The 14,078-nt window shown below is 39.9% G+C and overlaps 1 protein-coding gene across 1 annotated transcript; it reads right to left on the bottom strand.

Moving 5' to 3' along the window:
• Window positions 1-2,242: 2,242 nt before the first annotated feature.
• On the bottom strand, window positions 2,243-13,540 carry LOC311106115 (protein NipSnap homolog 2-like). Its single transcript, XM_084148431.1, has 10 exons — window positions 13,240-13,540; window positions 11,465-11,604; window positions 11,178-11,223; window positions 9,950-10,044; window positions 4,557-4,627; window positions 4,124-4,264; window positions 3,789-3,820; window positions 2,714-2,808; window positions 2,435-2,518; window positions 2,243-2,323 (listed from the first exon to the last, which is right to left on the bottom strand). Exons 1-10 carry the CDS (start codon window positions 13,359-13,361, stop codon window positions 2,259-2,261), a joined length of 891 nt encoding a protein of 296 aa, XP_084004557.1. The 5' UTR covers window positions 13,362-13,540; the 3' UTR covers window positions 2,243-2,258.
• Between the last annotated feature and the right edge of the window lie 538 nt (window positions 13,541-14,078).

Raw genomic sequence — 14,078 nt, 5'->3', positions numbered from 1 at the left:
CTGAACCCTCTTACAACTATTGTTACTAATGCTAACATCAGTGTTTTATTTTCACCTAATGGTGTGCCTTTTATGGTTTTATCCAGTGCACACTTTTTATTTAATTTCCAGTCAATAGATTTTTTTTTTTTATGAATGAAAATGTTTCCACTACAAGTGTCTTCTTGGGTTTGACCCTTGTTGATTTTTCTACTAGAGAATATTTAAAAAAATTCAGGTTAACTAAATGTTATCCTTTTTGGAGGGATTTGAGCAGGGTTGGAGTCAATTCCATTTCAATTCAGTATTTTAGTTTAATTACAGAATTAATTTAATCCAATCCTGGATGTGTTTTTAAACTGCACTTTTGTGGTTTTGTCCTCATTTCAAAGCTTTAGTGGTAAGGATAATAAAACTACTGCATTTTACAATATGTGCATTTGTTTTAATTTTGCTATTAACACTAATAGTAAAAGTGTAAAATGCAGTTCTCAGTGTGCGTGGTCATTTACTTGTTTGTTTGCTTTGTGTCAACAGCCTCATGGTACCATCCACTAAACAATGACAAACACATAACTGACACACATCCATATTGTACTGGCTAGCACATAGTCCAGCAACAAAGGGCAGCATTACCACAGTTTCTCTTTGAATAACTTTATGTGCTGACAATTCTTGCCACCTTTGTGTAATAAATACCCTGTAAATCAGGGAATAAAACTAGTATGAGGCATGCTACTATCAACCCTGAAACCTCTTTAAAATCATGAGTAGCAGCATGACTCCACAATTAGATTTTCATTTCAGTACATCGGTAGTTGTACATTGCACAGAAATATTCCATGATAATATTAGACTTGTGGTTTAACCCTTTACAGAATAGATTATTCATTATGCCCAACCAGAAACATGTTAAAATCTGATAAAACGTCTTGGAAAAACTGGACATGCAATATTTTCTCCACAAGGGTAAAACAAGCCATGTTCACTAAACCAGTACAATAACAACACGTCAAGCTTATTGCAGATGGGAAAGAAATAGGGAGAGAAAGCCCACGATTGCAATCAATACAAGTACTTGAAAAAATTCACAGAAGACATTTAGGGTTAAAATAGGCATGGCCTTTAGCTCTGTATTCATCATACCAGTTCTCAAATAAATCAAAGTTTATTTGTCGTGTACTCAGATTATCAGATGCTAATGTAGGTGCAGCGAAATGCTTGTGTTTCTAGCTCCAGCTGTGCAGTAAATGTCTAACAGTACAATACTAATACACAAATGATCCCAATAAATAATGTTCACGCTCAGTGCCTTCACTTCATAAAAGTTAAATAATTGACCATTTAGTAGATATTCTCTCCGTTGACAAAATACAGTAACAATGCACTTTTGCCATTTGGACTGTCTTTCTAGAACTCATTTTAGTCATTTCTTAGATTTCATCCAAAAGCGTAATTTTGCAATGCAACAATGTGATTCATATATTTATTCAATATGTACATTAAATTAAAAAAATACCGCTAAATCACACATTGTGCATGTATAGTGATATTTGTCAAGTCGTGCCATATTTGTAAAGTCCCCTGTAGCTCAGTTGGTAGAGCATGGCGCTTGCAACGCCAGGGTTGTGGGTTCGTTTCCCACAGGGGGCCAGTATGAAAATGTATGCACTCACTAACTGTAAGTCGCTCTGGATAAGAGCGTCTGCTAAATGACTAAAATGTAAATGTAAATAGTTGGCCAATGTATTAGCTCAATTCTTATTCACTGCAAACAGAACACACTGCTAGGCTAGCCCTCTTTTTTCAAAGCAGCACTTTGGTTGGTTCTAAAAATAGACTACATCAGCTGTGGCCAAGTGATCAGTGTTAATATGACCCAGTACGTTGGACATCAGTTCTCCACCCAACCACTATCAGGTTTCAATATGCTGATTTTGCCCATCCAGTCTCCCAAGGACAAAAAAGCAGTTGTGAGCTCTCATGCCAGTGCTTTACAGTTCTTTCAATTATGGGAAAAGTATTTTAGCCAACAGCGTCAAGATGGGATATGATAATACTTTAACCTCCTGTGTCTCAGTGATGTTTTTTAAGTACCAAATATTGTTTGCTGGTGCAAAGTCAGAAATGGGTAAAGTAAAAGACAAACCAAATCAGAGGGAGGTTGGTTGGTTGGCAACATTAATTAGAGGTTGAGACCACGGCAGTGAGATTTTAGACTTTTTGTTACATTTAAACAGGTGAGGCTTGGCGTTCGGCCTTCTGTGTTCTCTCATAGGTTACTGCAGCGGGGAAGCCTTCATTGGGATCATGATTCTGGAGTCCATATGCTGAATGAGAGGAACTAAAACAGAGATACATGATCAGATGAGAGTTCAAAGTATTTCATATTGTTTTCATTTTTAAAAAGTGCGCACACTTTGTGAAAGTACACTTCATAACAGATTTTGCTCACCTGTATAATACACAACCTCATCCCAACCCTCATGTTGCCAAGCTGCGTTCCTTGTGGCTTCTCTGGCCTCAAGGTCTTTGTAAGCTGAAATCAACAATGAAACACTGCATTATAAAATGAATGTTAGTCTTCTTTCAGAAAAAGAATAACAGCTTTGTATATAAGAGAGCCTAAAAGCCTAGTACGAGAGGCTACATGAATGTTAGATCTGTGTGAATGAATGAGAGGAGAGGGGAGGAAAGGAGAGAGGAGCGATACAGCTGGTCTGCCTGGCCTCACCCCAGAGGTGGTGCACCATGTAGAGGTTTCCGATCTGGGAGAAGAACCCTCCCACAGCCTCACTGTTGTGCTGGCGGTAGCCAATTGCTCTGGCCCTTGGGAAAACAACGGGCCAATCACAACATCAGTCACAACACTTCCCCACAACCAATGCTTCATCTTCACATTTGCTCAAGGCCATCCCATGCAGATCATTATTTTTTTATATCTATTTAACCTTTATTTATACAGGTATTCAATTAAGAACATATTCTTATTTGCCATGATGACCTGTCAAAGAGGCGAGCACAGCAGCCATATACAATTACAATGGGCTACTGTCCTGTTTGGACACTCATTTGACTATTCATACGGTTTGATTGAACTTGCTTGAAAACGATCATTCCAGTTTGGCAGAACCGGTTGGCTATACAGACAGTTGGATTGGACGTACTCATGCATCGAGACCGCTATCTGTATGGTGTGGGATTGGAGATATTTAATTATTGGCTCTGAACCAGTCCCATTAGTCATTGTATATACAATCATATCAATTACAATCATGTACAGTTATTTTGATTACCCAAATCATACTGACTTAATTCACGTTGTCAGCATTTGTTGTTTTAACAATGTGGCATGACTTAGAAAAAACTAAATTTTCCCCAATTAGAATGAGTAATTCTGATCAATTACTGATTCAAATAATCAGAGTACGCACAATCACAAATTAAAACGTATTTTGGCAGACAAGGTCGAAGAATTCAGAACAATTAATTAACATTGAAATATTGAATATTTGTCATAAACGAACAAATGTGTTTTCAACATAAACCTGAGAGAAAGGAATCGTCCAGGCTCATAGGCTCCTGTTGAAAGTAAACAACTAAATTCAATCTGAAAATAGCAAGGACAGTAGTAGAATCTCCCTTTAAGACCTGTGCACTCTGGGATCTAACAATAGAGTTTCAAAACAGCGTCTCTCTGGAATAGCTTTTATTAATGAGAAAATGGGAAGAAAGTGTTAACCGAAAAATAAACTATATGCTGTAAGTAAAGATGATGAGTAATTCAAATGTAAATCAGGTTGCCTTACCAGTAATTACCCCACTCAATCATGGTGCCAGGCTGAAAAAAGGAAACATGAGAAAAAAGTTTTTGTATTTCACAGGAATAGCAAATTGTGTGACAATTTCCTCCAAGATTCAAAATAAATCATAATGGCCCTTTCACATGGATTGCAATATAGGCCTGCATTTAAGAGCATAATGTTCCATAGAGCATACACAAACTCTCCAATGTTTATGTCAACAATTGCCCACCCTTTGTATCATCTGGTGGTGATTCATATTTGTTCAGCAATGTAGCACCCTCCTAAACTAAACCCCTAGTAGTGCTATGGTTAATGAGGTTCAATCACTCAGTACTCACTCTGAGCTGGTAGGACCTGAGCTCGTAGATGTTGGGTCCCTTCCTGGGGATGGGCTCATTCCAGAAGCTGAACTCCAGGAGCAGTTGGTTCCTACGAGACAACAGCATCTTTCCTCTCTCCTCCCGGTACTTCATGAACTCCTGTGGATGAACGTAACGGAAGGACGTCAATCTGGGTGTCAACCTCACATCAATAAGCACATCTGAAACCTTCCGGTATATCTAGAGAGGGGTTCGTTAGGAGGGCTGGACAAAAGCCAGCACACCCAGTAGCTCTTCAGGAGGAAGGTTGGCCACTCTGTATATGAGCTAATGTGACAGGCAACCTCAGACAGTACTAGCATATGAAGCTATATTCAAGACTACTATATTCAATGTGAAGGCTTCTAGACGCTGCCGGTGAGGAATTGACAGTCATGGAACAGTTTGTTACCTTGTTCTGCCTGAGTTTGCTCATGACCTCAGTCAGAGCTGGGTACCCTCCTCTATACCGCCACATATGGACTGGAAAAACACACATAACAGACATTATTTGCAAAGCAATAATAAGCATATTCAGAGACATATCCATAATCCTTCTGATAAGTGTAAGGGCATTATTTCAGTAATGCAAAACCAACAGCCAGGGAACTATCGACAACATATGTAGACATGACAAGGGTAGACTAGGGTTAGGCCACACTGGTCCTGGAAAGGTAGATGTTTGCTAGTGCTGAGCGATTAGTGCTTTTTGAGGTCGGTTCGGTTTCGGTTTGACTATTAAAAAAATAACCAACATTTCCGATTTCGATTATTTAGGTTGATTGCTGTAACAACACAGAATAAAACAATTAATAAAAGTCCCATGATGGTTGTGACTTCCCATTACTGCTTATCACTTATTAACCATTAAGTGATAGGCAGGTAGCGACTGCCCATTACTTTACTTGAATACATTACTTCAGTTGTGTATTTTACATTTGTTTTATTTGATTACTTTATTATTTCATTCCAAGTCAACATCTCATCTCTATAGAGCTGTTGCCTATGCTTTCTGACAAAATCATTATTTTGTAGTTCTTCAAAGTAAATAAGGCATTATTTTATGACTGCTGAATACCAACTATTAATCACTTAGATAATGCATTTTCAGGTAGAAAACTCGCAAAGCAACAGCTGCTCTCTATATCGCCTCATGATCGCACATTCTTCTCTCTTCTGTAGCAGGCGTAAAAGAAACACAGACCGGCCAAGTATACAAACAATGGATAATGGTCATTGTAGTTAATTACCACGTATTATGCGCTAAACTATGTAGAATATTTGCCTGTTGGAAACTACAACTCCCTACTACGTCGCACAGTTCAGGCTGGATCTGATTTATCTCTAGAGAAACTGTGCAACGTGTGCATTGAGCTCACAGAAAAAAAAAAATAATAATAATGGAATTCAAATTATTGAACCAGCGTTGGTCAATTAGTTGCACAGAACAGAGCAAATGGAATGTCATTAAACACCTGGAAACCATGTGTTTGATGTATTTGATACCATTCCACTTACTCTGCTCCAGTCAGGGATATACGGCTGCTTAGAGCCAAACCTAGTTTTATCAACAAGAGGAATTTTTAACATTTCAATGAACAGGCCTTTTTTTGTGACCTTTATTTTTGTGAGTTTGATTGTATTACATCTATACCTGACCCAGCGTTGGCTCTGAACCACTTCTCAAATCTTTTCAATTGTATTGTAGATAAACATGCTCTCTTTAAAAAAACTGAGCATTAAAAATAGGTCTTGCCCTTGGTTCAGTCCAGAGCTATCTGAAGTCATACACAACAGAGATGCTGCCTGGGCCAATGCTAGCTTCACAGACTCGGGCCCAGACTGGCAGTCTTTCAGGCGATTGAGAAATCTGTTTAAAACTAGTTAAAAAAGCTAAATCAGATTATTATGTTAATACACTATCTAAATGTACAGGAAACCCAGCTAAATTTTGGAAAGCTGTTACTTCACTGAAGGGTTGTGTCTCCTCTTCTCTCCCCCAATTAATTAATTTAGATTCTGGCCCTATTACTGACAAAATTGATATAATGAATGCATTTAATCACCATTTTATCTCTGCGGGCTATATATATGAATGTATTTCAAAGCCAGCTCTTGAAAAGTAGTTTGGGATGTTGATGGTGAAGATCTATTGAATGATCCTAAAAATGCTGGTCAGGAGTTTTCTTTTCGGAAATTCACTGATAAAGAAGTCCTGGATGCTTTGCTAACATTAGACAATAAAAAATCCACAGTGGCTGATCATTTGGAGCCTGGTCTGCAGCTCCCTTTATTGCTGGCTCAGTAGCCCACATTTTTTATTTAACATTGTTATCAGGAAGTATTCCAAAAGCATGGAAATCCGCATATGTGCTGCCACTCCATAAGGATGGGGATACAAATGATCTTGACAACTATCACCCCATTTCAAGACTACCTTGTTTAGCTAAGATTCTTGAATCCTTGGTTAACGTACTACTTCGTTCCTTTTTATCTGATAATTGTATTTTTAATATAAACTAATCAGGGTTTAGGCCTGGGCATAGTACTACTACAGCAACCATGCTAGTTGTTAATGATCTTGTCAATGTCTTGGATGCTAAAAAGAGCTGTGCAGCCTTGTTTATTGACCTGTCAAAGGCGTTCGACAATGTTGATCATTCTGTTTAGCTGAAGAAGTTACCAAGAATAGGCCTGGGATATACAGCCTGTTTATGGTTTCAGAATTATCTTAGCGACAGAACTCAGGCCATCTTGACAGATGTAGTTCAATCTACATTTCTTGAGATTCAAAAAGGTGTTCCTCAGGGTTCGATTTTGGGTCCATTATTGTTCACCTTGTATATTAATGACATAGGAAACACTGTTAATACTTGTAACATTCATCTCTATGCAGATGACACAGTTTTGTATTCCTGTGCCACCTCAGTGCAGCAGGCCATTCGTGAACTTCAGCATGACTGATTCAATTCAGAAATCACTTACAGATCTTAAATTAGTGTTAAATACAAGTAAAACAAAGCTCATGCTGTTCTCTAGGTCACGAAATGTTGACCCTGAGGACCTGCATATTTGCGCTACAAATGGAGCCCAAATTGAGCTTGTTTCTCAATATAAGTACCTGGGTGTCTGGATTGATGACAAGTTGTGCTTTGTAACGCATATAGAAAATCTGACTAAGAAGCTAAGATTGTTTTATATCAAAATAAATCATGCCTCAGTATTGAAAATAGGAGAAATTGTTCAAACAACGCTTCTCCCTGTATTGGATTTTGGTGATATTGTTTACATGCATGCGGCAACCTCTGTTTTGAAACCCTTGGACACAGTCTACCATTTCGCAATACGTTTTATCACAGGGGACAATTTTAGGACTCATCATTGTAGTCTGTATAAAAACGTGGGATGGACCTCTCTGTCTGTAAGAAGAGAGCTGCATTCTCTTATTTATTTACAAAGCAAATCTTACAGAAACTCCCTTCAATAATTAAGTTAAGAATCATAAATTACCAAACCCGTTCTCAGGAATGAATAACACTACAGATCCCTTCAATCTCCACAGATTAGTGAAAATCTGCATTTGGTTTTGCCCCTAATTTGTGGAACAATCTGCAGAGTTCACTGCAGTTAGACGTGCTGGTGCCACTCAGGCAGTTGAAATTATTGATTGAGGACCTCTATGTAGTTGAATGTGATTGCTTTTATTAAATATGTTTATTTTGTTATTATGTGCTGAATTATATTGTTTTATACACGTACAGTGAGGGAAAAAAGTATTTGATCCCCTGCTGATTTTGTACATTTGCCCACTGACAAAGACATGATCAGTCTATAATTTTAATGGTAGGTTTATTTGAACAGTGAGAGACAGAATAACAACAACAAAATATGTCAAAAATGTTATGAATTTATTTGCATTTAATGAGGGAAATAAGTATTTGACCCCGCTGCAAAACATGACTTAGTACTTGGTGGCAAAACCCTTGTTGGCAATCACAGAGGTCAGACGTTTCTTGTAGTTGGCCACCAGGTTTGTACACATAAAGGAGGGATTTTGTCCCACTCCTCTTTTCAGATCTTCTCCAAGTCATTAAGGTTTCGAGGCTGACGTTTGGCAACTCGAACCTTCAGCTCCCTCCACAGATTTTCTATGGGATTAAGGTCTGGAGACTGGCTAGGCCACTCCAGGACCTTAATGTGCTTTTCTTGAGCCACTCCTTTGTTGCCTTGGCCGTGTGTTTTGGGTCATTGTCATGCTGGAATACCCATCCACGACCCATTTTCAATGCCCTGGCTGAGGGAAGGAGGTTCTCACCCAAGATTTGACGGTACATGGCCCCGTCCATCGTCCCTTTGATGCGGTGAAGTTGTCCTGTCCCCTTAGCAGAAAAACACCCTCAAAGCATAATGTTTCCACCTCCATGTTTGACGGTGGGGATGGTGTTCTTGGGGTCATAGGCAGCATTCCTCCTCCAACAAACACGGCGAGTTGAGTTGATGCCAAAGAACTCGATTTTTGTCTCATCTGACCACAACACTTTCACCCAGTTCTCCTCTGAATCATTCAGATGTTCATTGGCAAACTTCAGACGGGCATGTATATGTACTTTCATGAGCAGGGGGACCTTGCGGGCGCTGCAGGATTTCAGTCCTTCACTGCGTAGTGTGTTACCAATTGTTTTCTTGGATGACTATGGTCCCAGCTGCCTTGAGATCATTGACAAGATCCTCCCGTGTAGTTCGGGGTTGATTCCTCACCGTTCTCATGATCATTGCAACTCCACGAGGTGAGATCTTGCATGGAGCCCCAGGCCGAGGGAGATTGACAGTTATTTTGTGTTTCTTCCATTCGCGAATAATCGCACTAACTGTTGTCACCTTCTCACCAAGCTGCTTGGCGATGGTCTTGTAGCCCATTCCAGCCTTGTGTAGGTCTACAATCTTGTCCCTGACATCCTTGGAGAGCTCTTTGGTCTTGGCCATGGTGGAGAGTTTGGAATATGATTGATTGATTGCTTCTGTGGACAGGTGTCTTTTATACAGGTAACAAACTGAGATTAGGAGCACTCCCTTTAAGAGTGTGCTCCTAATCTCAGCTCGTTACCTGTATAAAAGACACCTGGGAGCCAGAAATCTTTCTGATTGAGAGGGAATCAAATACTTATTTCCCTCATTAAAATGCAAATCAATTTATAACATTTTTGACATGCGTTTTTCTGGATTTTTTTGTTGTTATTCTGTCTCTCACTGTTCAAATAAACCTACCATTAAAATTATAGACTGATCATTTATTTTTCAGTGGGCAAACGTACAAAATCAGCAGGGGATCAAATACTTTTTTCCCCTCACTGTATAAGTGTCTGTTGTTTTATTATTCTGTTTTTATTGTAACGTATACAAGGCTCTCTTGTGAAATAGATTTTTTATCTCAATGTGACTCCCTGTTTAAATAAAGGTTAAATAAAAACAAATTAAATAAAAACAAATAAAACACAAGCCCGTTCTCCCTAATTAAGGTGCCACCAACCTCCTGTGATTAGTTGTTTAAAAAACTAAAAATATCCAACATTCCGGTTAATAGCGCAGCACTAATGTTTGCAGGCTTTGTTATTATTGCTAGGTGGGTGTAAAGCCAACTTAATTTAATCATCATCTCACGAGGAAAATGTGCGAAACTGGTTCAATGAAGCCCATTTCTCCTGAACTAAGGTTGCATATCCCTGCAGGTGTGCCAATTCCAGAGAATGTGCAGTTCAACTAGACTAGAAAGTGGAGGAGTGTGTGCTCTGCTGCCAGCATTCTTACCAGCCTGGTCCTGCTCTCCATACCAGGTGTTCCAGGTACCCACGAGCTCACAGGGATAGTACTTATCATTATGGATAGATGGTAGGGTCTCCTCACTGTCAATAGAAAGCAATAACAAACATATTCTACTGGGGAGCCTAGCAATTAAGAGCATTGGGCCAGTAACCGAAGGGTCGCTGGTTCGAATCCCTGAGCCGGCAAGATGAAAAAAATCTGCCGTTCTGCCCTTGAGCAAGGCAGTTAACCCCCAATAACAACTGCTCCCCGGGCACCGATGACGTGTAAGTCGATTAAGGCAGCCCTCCGCACCTCTCTGATTCAGAGGGGTTGGGTTAAATGCGGAAGACACATTTTGGTTTAATGCATTCAGTTGTACAACTGACTAGGTACCCCATTTCCCCTTCCCCTAATAATAATTGTATGATATATAATATAAAAATATGACCGTTATTATGACTATAACTGTTCTTATTGATGCCTGGATGCAATAATTTGATGTTAGCACAGACACCACTGCAGCTTTCTTGTCAGGTTTCTCTTAGAACTTCAACATACACTTCCCAGCTAAATAGAATGTTCTATAACAATCCCCATCACAAATGTTTAAAATAGGTATTTTGGCTGTGTCTTCTGTGTGTTCTGTGTCTAAACCAGTTGTGCAGATTATACGATAAGTAAAAGGTTATTATGACTGAGTCATCTTAAATATGAGCATAGATAAATTATTCTACACACTGTTGCCATGCCAGCATGTCAATTGCGTCACTGGAATAGAACTTTAGACATTTGGGCTAAACTCTGCTATTACGGAAAAACCACATGAATTTCACGTAATCTTATGTGACGTTAATTTGACAACATGTGGTAACATGTGATAACACGAAACTACACATGTGAAAACATGTGAAGTGTTTCAAAAACACGTTTTCACGTCATGTCATTTTCCACATGTGAAATCATGTGTTTTTTCTTTAAGTGTGCACAACCCACTGGTGACACCAGCTGTGCAGTCATATAATATCACCACTACTACCGTTTACATTATATCACACATACTCAACAACCAAATGAAACAATAATTTGGGACAGTACTACCCTCAGTAAGGCTATTACTTGACAGTACTACCCTCGGTAAGGCTACTACTTGACAGTACTACCCTCGGTAAGGCTACTACTTGAGGGGCTTTAGGTATAAAGGCCTAGACTGAACAAGGTCCATGCTACTTACCAAAGCTGGTTGTAGGCATCCTGGCACTCTGGTTTCACGTTATGGACTGTAACAGAACAATCTCTATTAGACATAGTGCCCTCTGTTTTGGAAGGGGTTAAATTGGTCACACTTTACATTACAGTCAAGATCTGTATGTACAGTGAAACAAGTATTGTAATTACTAATTTCTACAATATACTTACTTCTTACAATATGCTTATGGTTATTCCACTGCACTCAAAACTCTGAAATATAAAAAGTAATTTGGAATTAAAGTAAACAAGTTACAGTAAAGCACAACTTACACTGGATTTTGTAGAGGTTGCTTTCCTCATTCTTGGTTAGCAAGTGGGAGTGGGCATCCTTTCTGGGATCAACTTTACGCACAAATAGCGACTTGAACCAGCTATCTTCACGATTCCTATGGTTTGATGCTGACAACCCCCTGGAGAAAAAATACAGATGGTAGTGTTAATACATATGTGAACAGAGACATCTTATGAAGTGAGTGACTCATCTATTCCTGCATCAAAGGATTTCACTGCTGTGTAGTGAGCTGAAGTCAGATCTGTCCATGCATGCATCCCACATTCCTCTGCAGGTGAATTATGACAGAAAGGTCTAGCTAACAATAATAACAGTAACACAGGCACTGTATGATGTTGTTGCCCAAGCTACCTACACACAATGTTTGAGAAAATGCACACTAGCTTCCTACATGCAGTACCAGGTCTTGCATGTCCCTGGCTGTTTCCAAAGGAAACAACAAGCAGTGACAGTTAGAGCTAGCCACAGACTACCACTGCTGAACATACACATGCGCAATCATGGTGCTTATGAAAACAATGTATCATTGGCTAATGTTGACACTATAAGGTAAAAAAATGCCGATGTAGTAACATAGTAATGCCATGCAAAATACAGTAAGCTACACCATATATACACAAATGTATGTGGACACCCCATCAAATTAGTGGATTCGGCTAATTCAGCCACACCCGTTGCTGACAGGTGTATAAAATCGAGCACACCGCCATGCAATCTCCATAGACAAACATTGACAGTAGAATGGCCTTACTGAAGAGCTGTGACTTTCAACCTGGCACCATCATAGGATGCCACCTTTCCAACAAGACAGTTCGTCAAATTTCTGCCCTGCTAGACCTGTCCCGGTCAACTGTAAGTGATTAATCTGGGTTTGGCAGATGCCAGGAGAACGCTACCTGCCCCAATGCATAGTGCCAACTGTAAAGTTTGGTGGAGGAGGAATAATGGTCTGGGGCTGTTTTTCATGGTTCGGGCTAAGCTCCTTAGTTCCAGTGAAGGGAAATCTTAACGCTACAGCATACACTGACATTCTAGACGATTCTGTGCTTCCAACATTGTGGCAACAGTTTGGGGAAGTTCCTGTTTCAGCATGACAATGCCCCCGTGCACAAAGCGAGGTCCATACAGAACTGGACTGGAATGCACAGAGCCCTGATATCAACCCCATCGAACACCTTTGGGATGAAATGGAACACCGACTGCGAGCCAGGCCTAAACGCCCAACATCAGTGCTCAACCTCACTAACCTCAACATATAGTGGAAAGCCTTCCCAGAAGAGTGGAGGCTGTTATAGCTGCAAAGGGGGGACCAACTCCATATTAATGACCATGATTTTCGAATGAGATGTTCGACGAGCAGGTCTCCACATACTTTTGGCCATGTAGTGTATATCCACAACAGTAGCCCTACCTTTATAATATTGACCTTGAGCAAGTGTAATAATAATTGACTATTAGACAGACAATTACACTAGTAACTGGACGTGCATTACCTTCAAGAGTTTAACCATTTTAGAATAGCTCAAACTAGAAGTTGCACTAATTTGTAGCTTATCAAATCGACTACAGGCCAATAGTTGACTGGCTAGTTATTTAGGCTAACTTGCTAGCAGTCACTTGTTCAGGTTCACTCCTGCACACTTGCAGCATAGACGAGTCAGTGGGAGCCTCTATTCTCCAAAATCGTCAATGGAACAAAAGTCAGAGCCCAAACGCTTTAAATCCTAAACGTGCAAAGTAATAATAGTCACACCTGCTTAAAACGACGATCTGTCCTGTCGACTGGGCCGTTTTTCTAGCCTGATTCAGGCCATTGCCAAATCTCTGAAGGACTCGGGTCGCCATCTTCCATTGATAACCCTGGAGCGTATTCATTACGCCGATTCGGTTGCAAAACGTTTCTTAAACGGAAGCAAACGGAATGACGGGGAGGGACCTACCGAAATTTGTTCAATATAAAGTCTCGTTTTGCTCTGTTTGCTTCCGTTTAGTCTTAAACGATAAACGGTTCCCGTAATGAATACACCCCCGTCCTATGCAAAAACACAGTGGAGGCTGTGAGTCTACAATGTAGCCACCAGGTGGTAGTCAAACACCAACAAATGAATGGTGTGACCAGGGGAGGACCACCAGTCCTCGGTCCTATGTTACAGTTTTTAGATACAAACTTGAAAAGGAGACTGGTGTGTGTACCTCTTCTTTGTAGACTTCACTTCTTTTTTTTGCTTGACTGAATATATCTACTGTATTTTCTGTGATTGGGGATAAATGCAATCTAAACTCAAACTCAAGGCAAGCCTGCCGGATCCGGAACAACCTCTGACTAAAACCAGAGGAAGAGGCGAAGCAATTGGGATAACTGGGCCAAAAGCCGTCTTCTCCAGCAGGTGGCGTTTTTTCGTTTACCAAGCGAGGAGTTTTTGTATGGAGGTCAATGACAGTGTCGAATTTGGATAACACAAAAAGTAATGGCTACTTGCTACGTGTGGCTTATTTGATCGAATATACGTTTCGTAATGCTTAGGTTGTTACGAGTGTACAGATAAGTAGGACACGTGACATCCCGGCATTTTTTAGAAAAACACTTTGTAT

Source organism: Coregonus lavaretus, assembly GCF_964263955.1.
Source record: "Coregonus lavaretus genome assembly, chromosome: 30".
Lineage (NCBI taxonomy): Eukaryota > Metazoa > Chordata > Actinopteri > Salmoniformes > Salmonidae > Coregonus > Coregonus lavaretus.
The sequence above is the reverse complement of the archived record's forward strand: the minus strand, read 5'-3'. Positions and strand labels throughout refer to the sequence as shown.

Bases quoted from the DNA above. Each gene is read 5' to 3' on its own strand.
- LOC311106115 (XM_084148431.1), bottom strand. From the start codon at position 13,361: ATGAATACGCTCCAGGGTTATCAATGGAAGATGGCGACCCGAGTCCTT. The intron at 11,224-11,464 runs GTAAGTTGTGCT...GTTCTGTTACAG, and splicing joins CAACCTCTACAAAATCCAGT to TCCATAACGTGAAACCAGAG. The intron at 4,265-4,556 runs GTAACAAACTGT...GTTCATCCACAG, and splicing joins GCAAACTCAGGCAGAACAAG to GAGTTCATGAAGTACCGGGA.